Genomic DNA, 19,537 nt, shown 5'->3' on the forward strand with positions numbered 1-19,537 from the left:
TTAAATAGGCAGTCACACATTGAGCAAGATGAGTAAGTGCCCTACTCGCAATTAACATTTTTACAAGTTCAAGTTTACTTAAGAGGAGGGTTACACATTATAAAAACCATCTAATTTGTTACTAATTAGAGGAACGTGGCTGGCATGAATAAGTAAAAAGTTAAAGTGTAAAACAGGTGCTAAACGGTAGGCCTTTTTTATAGGAGAGGAATGTCAGAGAGTATAAGGAACACTCATAGATGTCTAGGCACCCTTCTGTAAAACCTCTCTTCTACTACACTGTCCTAAAAACTTAGCAAGTCCATTTTTTTCTTATAGATATAAACACAAAAACTCAGATATTATTATATGCTATATTTCTTTTCAAGTTGCCCTGATAAAATTCCTCTTTCCTTGACTCACTATTTCTTAGTGAACATGCATAAACTGATCATTATTTGATCTTGACCTGGGATTCTGTGTGTGATGGTCGTTCCGGTTAGGACACTTAGCCTCCTGATGGTCTAAGGGCACAAAACTCTGAAATAGTAGCACTGGGTACCAGTCCCTAAATCTCAAATGAGTACTAAGAGGACAATACTATTCTCAGCAGCAGAGAAAAACAATAGTTTTGAGTCTTCAAACATGAGGGCCGAGGAGGGGGAACCCTTCATTAAATAAATACCTTAAAACTCCATTTCTGTGGCACTTGGACACCTAGGAAGCCTCAGGCACCCTTATGGAGTCAGTTATGAAAGTTCCACAAGTAAGTATGTAGGGCAATCCACAGGCAGCTTTTGAGGGCATGCTACGGGACAAGTTACTGCCTGGGAAATTGGAGTGTATGGTCTCAGGTTCCCAGTGCTTCAGATTCCTGTGAGAGACATATTAAGTGTGGAGGGTAGATTTAAGCACTGGTGTTAAGGAAATATCGGAGCAGGAGACCCCGTGGCTTGCAAAAGCAGAAGAGCTGGAAGGTCTGGACCAAGTTTCTAGAGGAAATTACCTTTCCTGAGCCTTGAAAGACCTCTGAGAAGTAACCAAGATGGGACTATCTCATCCTGTAAGAACTCTCTTTGCAAAAAACTACAGGCAGGAATCCCTTCCAGGGAAGGTTTAAAACACTTCCTTCACCTGTCTACTTCAGTCCTCATTGCCATTCAAACTTAGGTACTCTGTTCATTACCGAGGCTTTTCAGTCAAGGAAGCCATTAGAAAATAAAATAAGCTCTTTGAAGTCTTCATGAACGTTCAGAGCCGCTGTTTTTGTAAGGTCAGGCTTTACTGGTGGAAACCCCACCAGGCAAGAAATATGACTAATTCTATTCTAAACTTTTCAGAGTGAACAGAAAGTTATCTTTAAGAACACTATGGACTGCCAAGTGGAAGAGAGTGTCCCTCACATGGGAGACAAAAAAGAGGGATCATAATTAATGCCGACCGATGGGTAAGGTGGAAGGGTGGTGGAAGATAAACAGACTTTGTTCTCAAGTTTCACCGATGGATTTTATGCTGGCTTTTGTTTCTGTGGCAGCTCTGTCTGTCTGTCTGTCTATCTATCTGTCTGTCTATCTATCTATCATCTATTATCTACCAACCTGCCTACATACTTTTCTAACTGAGAAAAGGGGAGAGTGTGTGTGTCGGGGAGATGGACATTTTCGTTGGCACAGTTGGGAAAGGAAAGCTGAAAGCAGAGGCTTTGATCCTGAGATCACCCAGAGTCACGCCTGAGTTTACGGATGTTGAGTGTGTGAGCTGGACTCTTGCTACTTCAAGTAAAGGCCCAGGGTATTTCGTTTGCTGTCTCCTGAGGCAGAGGGGTGAGGCAGAAGCAAGAAACCCTGGGAGCTTTTCTTCTCTGTAGCCTCCAAGGAACCGTCTCATTTCCCTTTGGCAAGCGGCCTGATGTAGCTGGCAACCACGCCTTCCTTTCCTGCTTCAGGTTCCCTCTAACCCTAAGTGCACTCAGGAACCATAATTCTGGAAGCGAAGATAGGCTCCCCTTACAATCCCACTCATTTAATTTTATCTCATCATAGAGGTATGAGACCTTTCATTTGTCATCAGAAACCCTCCTGCCACGCATGTCCGGTCCCCCCTTCTCCACCTCCCCTGAACAAGAAGTCTGTGCTCTAAAGTAAGTGAAAGGGACATGGAAAACTCCTATCCCTCAAAAATTGCGTGACCCAACTCTTAACGAGAAAGTTCAAAAGAGGCAGGGCTGTGCAATCAAAATGGCAAATTCGAAGTTCAAAATTATACAAGGAAATAGGAAAGCAGTCTTCAAAGAAAAGAATTTCTCAATCCAAGCGGCTGGTTTACACTCTGATCCTATAAACTTTGCTAACCCTGGGTCAGACTATATAGAAATTGGTGTAAAGACAGTCATATCCTAGGGGTGTATCTGCTACAGCCCCCCGCTGGGTACACACAGCGAGGGGTCCTCGACCCAGTGGCAGTCTAAGCTTCTGGATGACGCACCAGGCTAGAGTCCTTTCCCACGTGCGGAGTGGCAAAGCGTGCATCCCAGCAATGTGGCCACCCAGCCTACCTTGGCTGGAGGGGAAGGGAAAAGGGCAAGTCAGGGCTATAACCCTCGCGCTGGACTGCCCGGTTTCCATCATAAAGCTGGGTTGCACTCTTTCCTTCACCTTCTGCCCTGATGTCCTGCTCGCCTCTCTCAAAGACAAGTGAAGCAGGTGCCTCCTGGCCTTGCAGGGCTCAGGTGAGCACCAAGTGGTACAAGGGAGAAGGGGCCCGCTTGCCGCCACCCCCTTTTCTCTCCTCCCCACCGGAGCCGAGCTTCATCAGGGATGTGTGAATTGGAGTGCGCGGGTTAAGAGGGAGCTTAAGACGCCCCAAGCGTCCCTTACCTTCCACAGCCATTCTCTCAGAGCTTGCCTAACGCATGCATAATTTTCTTGGCCGAGGTACTCCTCCTGCCCGCGCTCCCCCCTCCCCTCGCTTTCGCCTAAATATTCTGCGCTCATCTGCTCCAGGACCAACCTGCTGCGGTCACGCAAAGCGAGCAGCCGGCTCCTGCTCCGCGCGAGGCGGCATGGGAGTTGTAGTCCTTTCCTGTACAATCCCCATTACCCTCGAAGCTTCCCACTTGTCCCGTGAGGCTCGATTCCGCTGCCACAGTATGGTCGTTTAATCTAGATTCTGTAGCATTCGACTGACTACCTTCTCTTCTAGAGACCTTGGGAGGGAACCGCGAGAATGATGGATGACATTTAGGGGGACTACATCTCCCAGGCTGCTGTGTGCCTGGCTTCTTTCAGCTTTGAGAGGAGGACTCTTGATAGAGACCTTAGCTGTCAATTCGAAGCTCCTCTGCACCTAGCAATCTTTGACCAGGAGGCAGCAGGGCAGCCACTGAGTGGGTACAGGCCACTGGACCCTCGGCTTACTGGGTCAGTGAGGAAAGCAGACGTGCCGGATGTCTGTGGCGGTCCCTCTGGGCCAGAGACCTACTCCACAAGGTGCAGTTAAAACTTGTTCCCAGGCATCCTGAAATGTTTGGGGTTATGGGGATCCCTCTGAGAGAAACAGCTGACTTCTGAACCTCTTGGTTGTTCTCAGGGTTAAATACCGATAAGGGCGTAGTGACTTTAAAATCTTCCAAAGACAACATCCTAAAGAGGCTGTTAAGATTACATTACAGGGCATCAGAGCATGGGACAGCTGACTTCCAAAGTCTATCAACTTTCCTGGCTAGGGAGCCCCTTGGCTGCCTATGATAGAGTCATATAAGTAACACTTTACACCGTGCAATTTCTTCCCACCCCTGAACTTATGACCTTCCTGTGGGGCTGGCTGGTAACATTTAATTAATTAATTAATTAATTAATTAATTAATGGAGACTCATATATATGGCAGATACTCAGACCTGGCCAATACTGATAAAAAAAAAATTTAAACTCCTCCGCCGTTTTCTCCTCCATCAAAAATGCAGACACAGGTATGGCTGGTTGGGATAAGTAAATGGTCTTGGGAACTTATTTTCGTTTAAGCTTGCTTTTATATCTTTTCCCAAAAAGAACTTTCAGGAAGTAATTCCAAAGTTTTGATGTCCCCACACTTGCCACTGACTTTGTCTTATCTTGATCACCAGAGGGACAGTTTTCTTTCAGAGTGAATACACACACACTTATTTTTGTTTTTTTTTCCTGCTTAGTAAGAACAAGCTTAGTTCTCCTATTGGGTAATGTAATTGTGTACAGATATTTTAAAAACCTACTTTTAATCTAAATGTTGAGCACCATTGATGTTGGTTTAATTCTGAGTCTACAAAAATGTGTGCAAATCAAACCTAAGCCATTCATTCTAGATACAATCGGGCAAGATCAGTTCAGTGAGGCGAAGTCCAGGTGAAAACAATTTTCTAACGTAATACACCATCGAGCATTGAAAATATGGGCAGAACTAAAATCTAGCCTCTTCCTTGGTGCTCAATGTATAAAACATTATGAGAGAGTTGAGTTTCTCCTTAGAGAGAGTGAATGGAACAGAAAGGCAGAAGGCAGACTCTGCCATTGGTGCCCACACTTGACTGTACAAACATAGTCACGTAAGTGTCACTATAAGGTCTTTAAAACTCCATAGCAAAAGCTTAAAGTCATTACCTCATTTTCAAACTTTTAATGATTTGGGTGATAGTAAATTTTTAAAGCCACTGAAGTCTACTATTCATGCAAAAATTTATTTTAGTTCTCTTGTAGAGCTAAAATTCTGTTAAGGCTTTGATATCTTTTCACACAAGGGTGTCAACGAGTTGGTTTTAGTATAAGTAAGATGTTGGAGAAAATACTAGTTTGAGACATAAAGTATCCTGCACAGAACTAGTAGCTGGACCAATGTTATGTGGCTGAACGTAGAAGCTTCAATGAAGCAGACATTTTAAATCATGGCTAATACCCGGATTCTCAGTGTGTAGGTGAGAACTGTGGTCCTCACCAAAATAGCCAAAATAAGAAGCAGACAGAAATAACTAAATCCTGGAGAGACCACAAGTCATCAAGAATCACATATTGGACAAGTAACTCCTATATGCAAGAATATTAGCTACCTTTTCTCATCACTGTGCCAAAATATCAGACAGTAGTAGCAGCTTGGAGGAGGAAGAGCTTGATTTGGCTTACAGCTTCAGGGATGTTATAGTTCATAGCGGGGAATGGAAGATGGTATGATCGTGGAATAGAGAGTCATCATGTGCAACAGACAGGAAGCAGAGAGAAAGGGCCAAGGAAAAGCCTAAAACCCTTAAAGGCCTGCCTGCCTACCACACCAATGCTGTTTCTGCTGCTCAGACCTTACTTCCTAAGCCTCCCGGACCTTTAAAACAGAGCTTTAAAAATCAAGGCTTGAGCCTATGACAGACATTTCAGATTCAAACAATGGAAGGTCTTCCAGCAACCTGATGCTTGACCCAAATGGTGAGAAACACGCCGAAGTCATAGGGACAAAGTAGAAGACAGAAAATTCCTGGTAATGCTTAAAACACCTGTACAAGCAGAAAGGAAAGACCATGAACTTTCAGGAAGTGTCTAGGAAAAGTTGTACCTGTCAAGGTACTGAAAAACATCTAAGAGCATACATGACTTACATCCTATCCATAGGACCCTGGCTCTCCTTAAAAGCAAAAGGAACAAGTGAAGAATACTAAATTGGACAGGGAAATGTTTGACTTTGTCCACTGAGAAATTTCAATGGTTCTGTGTATAGCTAGCTGCCTACCTGGATCCTTTTATATAAACTTCTCATAACATTACTTCTTTTCCATTATCTTGATCTAGTTATTAATTACTCATAGAATGACACTGAAGTGTCTATTGACTGATGTCATGGTCCACATAGCTACAGTGTGTGTGTTTTGCTCATTTCTTATTTACTACTCCTGACAACAGGAGCCAGAGTTTCCTCTCATGGCTAAGAAAACTCAACAAAAGTTCAGCATAGCCTGTGAATTACTGTCTGGATGTTCATTCTCCACTTTTCTTTCTTCTTTCATTCTTAATTCATTTTTAAAATTTTTATTTATTCATTTTACAGCCCACTCACTGTCCCTCCTCCCTCCCTCCTTCACTTTTCTTCTGAGAGGGTGGAGGCTACCCCTTGTGTATGCCACCCACCATAACACATCAAATCTCTTCTGGACTAGGAACATCCTGTTTCACTAAGAGCAGGCCAGGCAGCCCAGCTGGAAGAATATATTCCACAGACAGGCAACAGCTTTTGGGTAGCTCCCACTCCAGTTGTTCAGGACACACGTGAAAACCAAGCTGGATACCTGCTACATATGAGGGAATGGGTCTAGGTCCAGACTCTATATAGTCTTTCTTTGGTGATTCAGCCTATGAGAGCCCTCAAAGGTTCAGGTTAGTTAATGACATTGGTCTTCCTGTGGAGTTCCTATCTTTTTCGAGGCCCACAATCTTTCTCCCAACTCTTCCCTAAGAGTTCTCAAATTCCATCCACTTTTCAGTTATATGTCTTTGCATCCATCTGGGTCAGCTGCTGGGTGGAGCCTCTCAGAGGAGACCCATGCTAGACTCCTGTCTGCAAACATAACAGAATATCATTAATAGTGTCAGGAATAGCCCCTAAGATGGGTCTCAACTTGGGCCAGTTATTGGTTGGCTGTTCCCTCAGTCTCTGATCCATTCCCCATGCCTGCATTTCTTGTAGACAGGATAAATTTTGGGTTGAAAGTTTTTGGGTGGGTTGATGTCCCTATAGCTCTAACTAGAGTTCCTGCCTGGCTACAGAAGGTGGCTTCAGGTTCTGTAAACCCAATCCAAAGAGTCATACATAAGGACATCCCCACTGAATCTTGGGCCCCTCCCTTATCCCAAGTCCCTGTCACTTCCTGGAGATGCCCCTTACCTCCCCTCATGTCGATTGCAGATTTCTATTCAATTCTTATGGCTGTTTGGCCATCCCCCTGTCCCTTCCCACAACCAACCCCTAAGCCCCACCACTCCCCTCCTAAATCCCCTATCCCACCCAGTTCCCTTCCCCCATCGACCTTCCACAACAATTTCATTCCCCCTTCTAAGTGAGTCTCAAACATCTTTGGCTATACCCTTCTCCCTGTCCAGCCTCCTTGGGTTTGTGGAGTATAGCATGGGCACCCTGTATTTTATGGCTGGTATTCACTTATAAGTGAATACATACTGTGCATATCCTTTTGGGACTGGGTTACCTCACTCAGGATTATATTTCCTAAATTCAGCCATTTGCCTGCAAAATTAATGATGTCTTTGTTTTTCAGAGCTGAATGGTATTCCAATTTGTAGATAAACCACATTTTCTTTAATCTACATTTTTAGTTAAGGGGCATCTAGGTTATTTCCAGTTTCTATCACAAATAAACCTATTATGAACATGGTTGAACAAGTGTGTTTGTGGGATGGTAGAATATCTTTTGGATATATTCCCAGAAGTGGTATAGCTGAGTCTTTAGGTTGAACTACTCCCAGTTTTCTGAGGAAATGCTAAATTGATTTCCAAAGTGGCTGCACAAGTTTTAATCCCACTAGCAATGGAGGAGTTTTCCCCTTGCTCCACATCCTCACCGGCATCTGCTGTCACTTGAGCTTTTGATCTTAGTCATTCTGATGGGTGTAAAATGGAATCTCAGGGTTGTTTTCATTTGCATTTCCCTGAAGACTAAGGATTTAGAATTTTTTTTAAGTGCTTCTCAGCCATTTGGGATTTTTCTGTTGGAGAAGCCTCTGCTTAGCTAGGTACCTCATTTTTAAATTGGGTTATTTGTGTCATTGGTCTCTAACGTCTTGAGTTCTTTATATGTTTTGGATATTAGCCCCCTGTCAGATATGGGGTTAGTGAAGATCCTTTGCAAATCAGTAGGCTTCTGTTTTGTCCTACTGACAATGTCCTTTGCCTTACCGAAGCTTTTTAGTTTCATGAGATCCCATTTTTTTAATTACTGATCTTCAAGCCTAAGGCATTGGAATACCATTCAGAAAGTTGCCTCTGGTACCAAGAAGTTCAATGCTATTTCCCCCTTTCTGTTCTATTTGATTTCCTGTATCTGGTTTTATGTTGAGGTCTTTAATCCACGTGAATTTGAGTTTTGTGCAGGGTGGCAGATATAGATCTAATGCATTTTTTTACTTGCAGACATCCAGTTAGACCAGAAACATTTGTTGAAGATGCTTTCTTTTTCCATTGTATGGTTTTTGCCTTCTTTGTCAAAAAACAAGTGTCTATTTCAGGGTGTTTTATTCTAATCCATTAATCAACCTGTCTGTTCCTATACCAATACCTTGCAGTAGTTATTACTATTGCTCTGTAGTATAGCTTGAAGTCAGGGATGGTGATCCCCAAGAAGTTTATTTGCTGTTCAGGATTGTTTTTGCCATCTTAGATCTTTTGTTTTTCCACATAGAGTTGAGAACTGATGTAATGAAAGTCTGTAAAGAATTGCATTGGAATTTTTGTTGGAATTACATTGAATCTGTAAATGACTTTTTGCTAAGATGGCCATTTTCACTGTTAATCCAACCAATCCATGAGCATGGGTAATCTTTCTATCTTCTGATATCTTCCTCAATTTCTTTCTTCAGCAATTTGAACTTACTGTCATATAAGTCTTTCATTTGGTTGATTAGAGTTGCACCAAGATATGTTAGATTATTCTTGGGTATTGTAACAGGTGTTGTTTTCCTAATTTCTTGGTCACTTTATCATCTGTATAATTGAGGGTTACTGATTTCTTTCAGTTAATTTTGTATCCACTCTGCTGAAGGTGTTGATCAAATGTAGATAGAATTTTTGGGGTCACTTATTTATACTATTATACCATCAGCAAATACCTATACTTTGAATTCTTCCTTCCCATTTTGTATCCCCTTGACCTCCTTTAGCTATCTTAGTGTTCTGGCTAGAACTTCAAGTACTATATTGAATAGATAGGGAGAGAGTGGGCAGCCTTGTCATTTCCCTGATTGCAGTGGGATTGCTTTCAGTTTCTCTTCATTTAGCTTGATGTTGGTTATTGGCTTGCTGTATATTGCTTTTATTATGTTTAGATATGCGTCTTGTATCCCCAATCTCTCTAATACTTTTAATGCGAAGGGGTGATGGATTTTGTCAAAGGTGTTTTTATCACCTAATGATATAATCATGATTTTGTTTATATGATGGATTAGGTTGATGGATTTTAGTATACTTAACCATTACTGCATCCTTAGGATGAAGCCTACTGGATCGTGCTGAATAATGTTTTTGGTGTGTTCTTGGATTTGGTTTGTGAGCATTTTATTGAGTATTTTTGCATCAATGTTCATAAGAGAAATCTGTCTGAAGTTCTCTTTCTTTGTTGAGTCTTTGTGTAGTTTAGGTATCAGGGTGACTATGGCCTCATAGAATGAATTAGGTAGTGTTCCTTCTGTTTCTATTTGGTGCAATAGTTTGAGGAGTATTGGCAATTGCTCTTCTTTGAAAGTTTAGTAAAATTCTGAACTAAAACCATCTGGCCCTGGACTTTTTGTTGGAAGAACTTTACCGACTGCTTCTATTTCCTTAGGGATTATAAACTGTTTGAATAGTTTACCTGATCTTGATTTAACTTTGGTAAGTGGTGTCTGTCTAAAAAATTGTCCATTTTGTTAGCATTTTCAATTTTGGGGGAGGTCAGCCTTTTGCAGTAAGACTTAATGATTCTTTGAATTTCCTCGGTGTCTGTTGCTATGTCTCCCTTTTCAGCCCTGATTTTGTGTATTTGGGTACTGTCTCTCTGTCTTTTCATTAGTTTGGCTAAGGGCTTGTCTGTCTCATTGATTTTCTCAAAGAACCAGCTCTTGGTTTCATTGATTTTTTCTATTGTTTTCTTTGTTTCTAACTGATTGATTTCAGCCAAAATTTTGATTATTTTCTGCCTTCTGCTCCTCTTTGGTGTGCTTGCCTCCTCCTCCTCCTCCTCCTCCTCCTTCCCCTCTTCCTCCTCCTCCTCCTCCCCTCCTCCTCCTCCCCTCTTCCTCCTCCTTATCTTCTTCTTCCTTCTTCTTCTTTTCCTCCTCCTCTCCTTCCTCCTCCTCCTCCTCCTCCTCTCCTTCTCTTCCTCCTCCTCCTCTTCTTCTTTCTCCTCCTCCCTTTCTTCTTCTTTCTAGAACTTTCGATGTAGTTTTAAATTGCTGGTGTGAGAACTTCCTAACTTCTTTATGAAGTTTCTTAATACTATGAAATTTCCCTCTTAGCACTGTGTTCATTGTGTTCCATAAATTTGGGTGTGTTGTGCCTTCATTTTCATTGAATTTTAAAAAGTTGTAATTACTTTATTTCTTTCCTGACCCAGAGATCATTGAGTAGAGATTTGTTCAATTTCCATGAGTACATAGTTTGTCTGGTGTTTTTGTTGTTGAAGTCCAACTTTAATCCATGGTGTATTTGTTGATGCTTGCTTTGTGATCAACTATATAGTCAATTTTGGGAAAAGATCTATGAATTGCTGAGAAGAATGTATATTCTTTGATGAATATTCTTTGGTATTTGGGTGAGATGTTCTATAGATGTCTATTAGGTCCATTAGATTCATAATATCTGTTAGTTTCATTATTTCTCTGTTCAGTTTTTGTCTGGATGATCTATCAATTGGTGAGACAATTTGTGGGGTATACAAGTCTCCCAGTGTTTTTTTCAAATGTGTATCCCTTTTGTGGAATAGATGTTTAGAATTGAGATATCAAATTGATAGATTTTTCTTTTGACGAGTATGAAGTATCATTCCCAGTCTCTTTTCATTAATTTCAGTTGAAAGTCTATTTTATTAGATATTAGAATGGCTACTCCAGTTTGCTTCTTGGATCTGTTTGCTTGGAAACTTTTTCAGCCCTTTATTCTGAGGTGATATTTATTCCTGAGGTGTGTTTCATTTATGCAGTAGAATGATAGATCCTGTTTTTCCATCCATTCTGTCAGACTTTGTCTCTTTATTGAGTCTGTAATGTTGAGAGATATTAATGACCAGTGGTTGTTATTTTTTATTATTTTAATGTTGGTGATATTAGTGTGTGTGTGTGTGTGTGTGTGTGTGTGTATGTGTGTGTGTGTGTGTGTGTGTGTGTGTGTGTGTACAAGCTTCTCTTGTTTTTGCTTGTATGGAATTACTTATTTTCTGTGTTTTCTTGGATATAGTTATATGCCTTGGAGTTTTCCTTCTAGTATTTTCTGTAGGGCTGGATTTGTGGATATATATTGCTGAATTTGGATTTGTCTTGAAATATCTCGTTTTAATCCACCTATAGTGATTGAAGGTTATGTTGGGTATAGCAACCTAGGTTGCATCTGTGGTTTCTTGGAGTTTACAAGATATCTCTTCAGGCATTTCCAGTCTCTGTTGAGAAGTTGGATGTAATTTTGATAGGTCTGTCTTTATATTTTACCAGGCATTTTCCCCTTTTGGTTTTTAATATTCTTTCTTTGTCCTGTGTTTTGATTATTATACAGCAGGAGGATTTTCTCTTCTGGTCCACTTTGATCTGTGTTCTATAAACTTCTTGTATGTTTGTTTATAGGCATTTCTTTATTTAGGTTGGGAAAGTTTTCTTCTATGATTTTGTTGAAAATATTTTCTGGGCCTTGGTGCTGGAATTATTTACCTTCTTCTTTTCCTATTATTCTTAACTTAGATCTCTTTAATGGTAACCTGGATTTCCTAAATGTTTTGTGTAAGGAAATTTTTTATTTAACATTTTCTTTGACTGATGCATCAATTTCTTCTATTGTATCTTCTATACCTGAGACTTTCTTCCATCTCCTATATTCTGCTTTCATCCATTGTTCCTGTTCTCTTCCCTTCATTTTCCATCTCTAGGATTCCCTTAGTTTGTTTTTTTCTATTTTCATTTTCAGGTCTTATACAGTCTTACTTTTTCCTTCACTGATTTAATTGTGTTCTTCTGCATTTCTTTGAAAGATTTATTCATTTTCTTCTTTAAAGGCATCTATCATCTTTATAAGATTGGATTTAAGGCAATCTTCTTGTGCTTCATTTGTGTTAGGATATCCAGGGCTTGCTGTAGTAGGGTAGCTGTGCCCTGACGGTGTCATATTGATCTGGCTTTAATTGATTATGTTCTTTCGAGAGTCTTTAAACATCTGGATGGTTTTGGTCCCTTGATGTTCCTGTTGTAGTAGGGGTATTGAGAGAGGGGTTAAACGTAATGGTCCTTGTATGGCCCACCTCTGGTGGGTATTATTTAGCTATATGGTTCCAGATCAGCAAGTCTGTGTGTTTCAGGATCTGCAGGTCTGTGTGGTTAAGGATTCACAGGTCTGGTGAGAGTGGCTGGAGAGGTGTCAGTAGAAGGGAGAACCTCTGGGGATAGCTGACTGCTCAGAGTAGCTGGATTTGTCCTAGAGGACACAGCAAGCAGGGAAGGTGGTGCAGGGGGAGTGGGAAGGGAAGCTAACTTGTAATCCCTTTTTTCTTATTAATGGAATTTTGATGATGTTTTGAATAACTAAATGCTCTAGCTTTTTTTTTTTTGTGACTGAAGTCTAGCCAATTGCACGTTGTGTTTCTTTTTAAATAAGATTTTAGAAATAGCTTTTTTAAAATAAGGAAATGAAAACTAGTGTTGTTCACTTTTGCCCTTTCCTCATTCCTCCAGTTTCCTGCCTTTAACACAGTAGTTGTTGAAGCTTCAGCAGCCATTTTGAATTGTTGGCTAGTATCTATGGTTAGTAACATAGATCACAAAAGCATTGAGAAAATAACAACAGCATCAGCAACCAACCAACCAACCAACCAACCAACCAACAAACAAACAAAAAAACAAATAGGGGTGCTTGATACCAGGTGTATCTGGAATTTTGAAAAAGAGAAAATAAAAATTGTACATTTGTTAAGATTGTAATCTTTGGTATCCATTATCAGCAGAAAAGTACAGTAATACTTAAATTTATTTTATATGCATAAGTGTTTGCCTGCATGTGTACATATGATGCATACACAAACCTTCATGTGGGTGCTGGAGATTGAACTTTGGTCTTTTGCATGATAAGCAAGTGTACTTAATTACTGAACAATCTCTTCAATGTACCTAACAAGTGCAGTTTTGAACTGATACACATAATTTTAGTTAAAGGGAAACTCCAGATCTCATCTGTTTTTTTCCCATAATTCATCTTCTATGTTCCGTGTTCCTTAGTAAGATATGGTTAAGCATAAACACTTTAAGTGCTAGAAGAATCTCATGCTTTATGCATGAACTTAGACATTCTGTCATAATCCTGCTTACACAGTAAATACTCAATAAATAATTCATTATACCTATTTTCACATTATTGTTATTACCACTGGCATTTACTGAATCATTATAATTATCAGTACACACACACACACACACACACACACACACACACACATTTATGCCACTCATTTGAGACCATCAGCTATTATCTTTTTCAGGTGAGAAAACTGAGGCTTAGTGAAATTGGATAATTTGCCCAATGTCCCAAAACACAAAATGATTTGGTCAGAATTGATGGAACTGCCCTCTTTAATTCCATGAACTCTGTTTTTGCTCACTGTGTGTATATGTGTATGTGGTGTGCATGTGTTCTTACCAAGCATGTGAACTTTTGTGTGTGTATGCATGTTCATGAACTATGCCAGAGTATGATGTAAAGACAACGTAAGTCACTGAATCTGGAGCCCATCTAGCTACCTCTGACTCCAGCTCTCTAGTGCTAGGATCACGTCCCACCATGCCCAGCATTTTACAAGTATTCTAAAGATCTGAACTAAAATCCTGATGCTTGTATGGTAAAGAGTTTACTGACTGAGCTATCTCCTAAGCCCCTTATTCTTCACTTTTGACAATCCAGTCCTCTGACTCATGATAAAGATGTAATCAATATCCTATGTGTTTATAAAAGACTGATTAAAGTAATCCATGAATTAATTACATAATAATATTAAACCATTATTTTTCAAAAACTAGTATATCTTAATATTTTGCCTTTCTTTTAATATTCCATGCTCCATTTTTATTGGTTTTATTTTCTTTACATTTCAAATGTTATTCCCTTTGCAGGTTTTCTGTTCATAAGCCCCCTATCCCATCCCCTCCCCTTTCTTCTATAGGGGTGTTCGCCCTCCCCAACCACACCCCCTTCCCACATCCCTATCTTGACATTTCTTACACTGGGGGACCCAGCCTTGAAAGCCAAAGTGGTTTTTTAAATTGGATTTTTCTTTATTTATATTTCAAATGTTATTCCCTTTCCCAGTCCATAAGCCCCCTATCCCCTCTACCTCCCCTTTTTCTATAAGGGTGTTTCCGTCCCCATCCACCTCCCCCGTTGAAAGCCAAGTTTTTTAAAAAGCCCTCCATAGTCTGGTGGGGTGGGTGTGGTGGGGACATCCTCATGGAGATGGGGGTGTGGCAGGGAGGAGGTATGGGATGTGGAACAGTCAGAGGGTGGACCAGGAATATTCCATGCTCTTTTAGGAGCACACATTTATATGAATGAGATCAATTCAGAAATAACAGACAAGTTGATTTAAGAACTATTATTTCACAATGATGGTAGAAAAGAGGATATTTAGTTTACAGCACTGGAGGTTGAAGAGCACACAACTGTTATTAGCTGAGCCTTAGTGAGGACCCCATAGCAGAAAATAGAAGAAGTTCACATGACAAGACACTAAATGATTTAATGGGCACCATTATTACTTCCAAGGCCATAACTCAGTGAATCAATGACCTTTCTTTGTAAAGGCCCCATCATCTCCTAATGTTGTCATAGTAGATACTTTAGTATGACCATTAAAATGCTGCAAAAGTAAAGGTCCCAGATCCCATCAGGACAAAATAGTGTAGGGGAGCCAGGTAGAGTACAGTACTTGAGTGGTGTGTCATATGAATTGAATACAACTTTGATATGTTTCCTAAACATTAATATATTGGCTGCTTAGTACCCAGTACCCATTAGGAGATGATGGGGCCTTTACAAAGTAAGGTTATTAATTCACTGAAGGTATGGCCTTGGAAGTAATTAATAATGGTCTCCATTAAACCCCATCATTCTGTCTTGCTATGTGAACTCTCCTTCTATCACCTGCTATGGGATCCTCACTAAGGCTTAGCTAATAACAATGGTGTGCTCTTGGACCTCCAGTGCTGTGAAGCAAGTATCCGCTTTTCTGTGTACCTTATCCAACTTCAGCTATTTCGTTATAGAAATAGAAATGAAATTAATGTACCTTTGTTCAGGCCATGAGATTGTGGGAGAGATTGCTGCTACTCTAGTTTTAGCTTGGTTTTTAGTGAAGGGGTCTGGGACTTAAGCTCTGGTCCTCATTGCAGGTTGAAGGAAACTCACTGGTATCGCTGACCATGCATGAAGGTTTGCAACTACCTGGGAAGCTAGCTGAACAAAGGAATAAGAGAAGAAATGAAAGACGGCAAAGCTTTGAAATCTGATACAGAATTGCAGCATTTTAATGGTCATACCAAAGTTAAGGCATTGACGAATATACTCTTCCTATTAAAAGGAAACAGAAAGATATGCACGTAGATAAAGAGAAAAATGGGATAACTAGCCAAACTTCATGCCACTGCGTATACATTTCTCATAGCTTTCACAACAGACTATCATAACCTGGGTAGTGCCAAACAACGTAAATGTATGCTTTACATTTCTCTGAAATTACAGTGTTAGCAGGTCCGTACTTACAAAACTTCCCAGAAAGGACTCTCTGACTTTGGCAATATCTCACATTCCTTGGCTTATAGTAGCTTTACCCTTGTTCTGACTTAATTACCATATGGATTTCTTAGCCGTGGGTGATTCTCTACCTCTTGATGTCCCATCCTTAAGATAGTGCTAGTGACAGTCTTTCGAGCTTCCCTTGATCCTACACTCAATAACAATACTTCCAAATAAGATCATATTCACAGATGCTGGGGAATTAGAATTTTGATATTTCTGTTTGGGGGATTACAACTCAACTCACAGTAGACCCAACTCCTCTATCATCATTTAGAAGTCATAGCATTTGTCTTCAAAGGCTACATCTGAGACTCTGGAGCAATACCTCCTGAAAGTTGTTTGTCTTTGCAGCCTTCTGGAACCTTTATTAAATCTACCTATTCAGAAACTCCACACTGTATGGAAAAAGTATTGACCATAATTTTAACTAATGCTAATGTGTAAGAAACTGCAATAAAAGAAAACAAAACCAAGGTTTTACACAGGTATGTTTAACTATGATTAAAAATTAGATATTGGACATTATCCTCAAAAAAGGGTCAGAAGTAGGATGTGTGTGTGTGTGTGTGTGTGTGTGTGTGTGTGTGTGTGTGCATATGAGAGTGCATGTAATTCTGTGAGTGTATTCCTGTATTTGTATATGTGTCTATATGTGTATGGGTATGTCTGTGTGCATACACATGTATGTATGTGTGTTTTGAATATGTAGGAATATTTAAGTAGAGAAAGAGTAATTTAATTTGTTCAAAAATGTAATGGAAGGAAATTACATTGCTCATAAGGGGGCAGGTGCTAGTAATATAGTAGGTTAATCGATGTAATCAGAAGCATTAGTAATTCAGGTGCCCCTCACCTCATTGACCCATGAAAACAATCAAGTTTTGTTCTTATAACCTAAAGGCATCACTAATTAATTTTCATGTTCTGTGAGTGTGAGAAAAGTGGGAGATTAATCAAGTCTGACCTTTGACTCTGGAATAAGCTACACTAGGTAAAAAGCAATGAGAAAATTTAGGTAAATTAATTTATACAATACTTAGAACATTTGTGGAAATTATTGCAACCAAAACCAGTGGCCAATTCCATAGTTCTTTCTCCAACGAGATCTATAAAAGAATAATTCTTGGCAGAGCTTGGGGGGGCGGGGGAGAAGCAGTACTCTAATCAAATATAGAGTTTCAGGCAGGAGACATAGAAAGTTAGATACTAGTTAATTTGCATCAATTGAATAACTAATTAAAGAAGAATGGATGTGATTCCCCCAGATTAAAAATGTTCTGTAAAAATCAGGAATGAACAAATTTTCCCTTGAAATTCTTTAAATTATTAATAAAATATGGGCGTAGACTATATTTCATTTACATTCTTCACTTGATCTTAGCCAAAAGGCCGAGAAGCGATTCATTTACATTCTTAAAGACTAACTTCCCATCACACTAGAGAACACAGAGAAAGGACTACAGGGAAAGGCTCAACGATATTTTGCCAGGTGTGGTGGTACACATCTATAACCTTAGCACATGGGAGGCTGAAGAGGAGAGCTGTGAGTTTGAGGTCAGTCTGAGCCACCACATTATGTTATTTTTCTAAGTTTTCATATAATTTGGTACGCTATAAGCAATTTTGAATAGAGAAGACTAAAGTCAGCACATGGAGCACACAAGTATGTGCCTAATGATATCCATCCCTAGGCCATATTCATGAAGGTTGGGTAATTAATGCAAATCAAACCTCAACAGGCTTTCCTCCCTGCCTCTCTGTCTCTGTCTCTATCTCTGTCTCTGTCTCTGTCTCTGTCTCCCTTTCTCTTCCTTCTCCCTCCGCCGTCTCTGTGGGGCATGTGCACGCATGTGTGACTACAATGTTGAAAAATGAAGTAAAATAGTTGGGTTTTTGTGATTCAGGGTGAGAAAAATCTGTTCAGCAGTGGTCAGAAAGTAAAATTCGAGGAGAATTCAATCAGTCACAGGTAGGCAAAAAGACTCTCGGAATGTAGATAACTGATTTCTGTCTTTATAAATCTGAGAGTATGATCTAGTGCTCTATCTTAATGTTCACAAATGCAAAAAGGGGAAAGAAAAATGAGACATAGGTTATGATTTAGACCCTAGCTGGGAAAGAGAGCCCACAGCTCACCCAAGATGTGCCTGTCAAGACAAGGCAAGCAGCAGTTGTCACAGTGGGTATTGGCTCCCATAGGCCTTTTCCAGCATATGCTACATAGTAGTAAAATTGCATCATTTGAAGAATAGCTGAATATATGAATGTTATATGCCCTTGGAAATTATAGGCTATTTTTTTAACCACAGAGCTTTTAATCTTAATGAAGTAATATTCATTAGGTGCCTTAGATGAGACAGGGACATGTTTACTAAAGTCACTCGGCATCCACATACTACCTTCTAAGGGTTCTTCTTACTCTCTGGGCTCATTTCAGGAAGAAAGAAAACAATATACACTATCACACATTGCCCAAGTCCCTGGCTCCTCGTGGGAACTCCCTTATTTCCTCTACCACATACTCCCTTTTAAGGGCACAGTGAAAAAGGAGAAATACCCTGGATCTTGAAAACATGTATTTGCAAACACTTTCTTGGGAAGATGGTGGCTGTGTCAGTGTTTCAGACAGTGGTTGGAGGCTTTTCTTTGATAATTGTAACAGGAATGCCATCTTGGAAGCTAATTTTGCAAAGAAAGGGCTCAAACTTCTGAAATCTTGGAAAACTGGCACTACCATGGTGGGGGTGGTCTATAAGGAGGCATAGTTCTTGGAGAAGACATAATTGAAGGGATGGTTGTTGCTGACAAAAACTGTTCAAAAATTCAGCTCATATCTCCTAATATTTGTAGCTGTGGTGCTGGGATAGCTGCAGACACAGAGAGAAAGCCCAGCTTACTTCTTCCAACTTGGAGCTCCACTCTCTCACCACTGGCCAGCTTCTGAGAGTTGTTCCAGCTAATTGGACATTGAAGCAGATGCTTTTCAGGTGTTAAGGTTACATTGGTGAAGACCTAGTTTTAGGGATAGTAGATGCTACTAGACTTCATCGCTGCAGCATCTATCCTCATGGATTAACTGATAAATTGCCTTATGTCACCATGTGTTCTGGCTTCTTGGCAGCAATGGCTGTGTTTGAAGAGAAGTTTAGGCCAGATATGGAGGAGGTGAAAGCCAAGAAGCTAGCGAGTGAGGCACTGTAGATGGCATCTTTAATGACTTGGGGTCTGGAAGCAGCATTGATCTGTGTGTTATCAGCAATAGCAAGCTGGGCTTTCTTCAGTGCCCAATATGAAAGGGACCAGGTTCGGCCAGTATGGATGTGAAGAAGGCACTACTGCTGTCCTCACTGAGAAAGTCACCACTCTAGAGACTGAGGTGCTAGAAAGGACTGTTCAGACAATGGACACTTTGTGAATGGTGCTTCGGGTGGTTGAGAATCTCTCTGAATGACTTGGGGTACACACCATGCCCCACCCCACTCTACCCCAATCAGAAAACATGCATTCAGCTACTGCTCAATTAAAAAAGACAAAAAAACTTTTAAAAACTTAAAAAAAGAAACCATACATTTGCTCTTTAAAAACCATCTATGTTCATATAGCATGGACAGGCAGGAAAGATATAAAGTAATTAACACCTAGGACTATGACTTTTTCACATGCACGGTGAACAACTCTCCACTTTTATAGGGTGTTTTTTTCTTACGAACACCATCTGTGTATATAGCCAACTATATTAAAATATAAGAACTTCAACTGGAGAATATCTGTGTAAGAATATCACCTCACACAATTTCTGTGGCT

The 19,537-nt window shown here is 40.2% G+C and overlaps 1 protein-coding gene and 2 pseudogenes across 1 annotated transcript in view; 1 reads left to right on the forward strand and 2 right to left on the reverse strand.

Moving 5' to 3' along the window:
- Positions 1-2,997, reverse strand: part of LOC116911400 (sterile alpha motif domain-containing protein 12-like) — a 184,693-nt gene extending 181,696 nt beyond the window's left edge. Inside the window, exon 1 of the mRNA XM_032915371.1 lies at positions 2,856-2,997. Coding sequence (XP_032771262.1) covers positions 2,856-2,868 — 13 coding nt within the window. The 5' untranslated portion in view covers positions 2,869-2,997. The remainder of the gene's footprint in view (positions 1-2,855) is intronic.
- Positions 2,998-16,979: 13,982 nt separating this feature from the next.
- On the reverse strand, positions 16,980-17,134 carry LOC116890298 (annotated as a pseudogene).
- Positions 17,135-18,334: 1,200 nt separating this feature from the next.
- On the forward strand, positions 18,335-19,148 carry LOC116888076 (annotated as a pseudogene).
- The last annotated feature ends 389 nt before the right edge of the window (positions 19,149-19,537 follow it).

This window comes from Rattus rattus, chromosome 1 (genome assembly GCF_011064425.1).
Source record: "Rattus rattus isolate New Zealand chromosome 1, Rrattus_CSIRO_v1, whole genome shotgun sequence".
In the NCBI taxonomy this organism is placed as follows: Eukaryota; Metazoa; Chordata; class Mammalia; order Rodentia; family Muridae; genus Rattus; species Rattus rattus.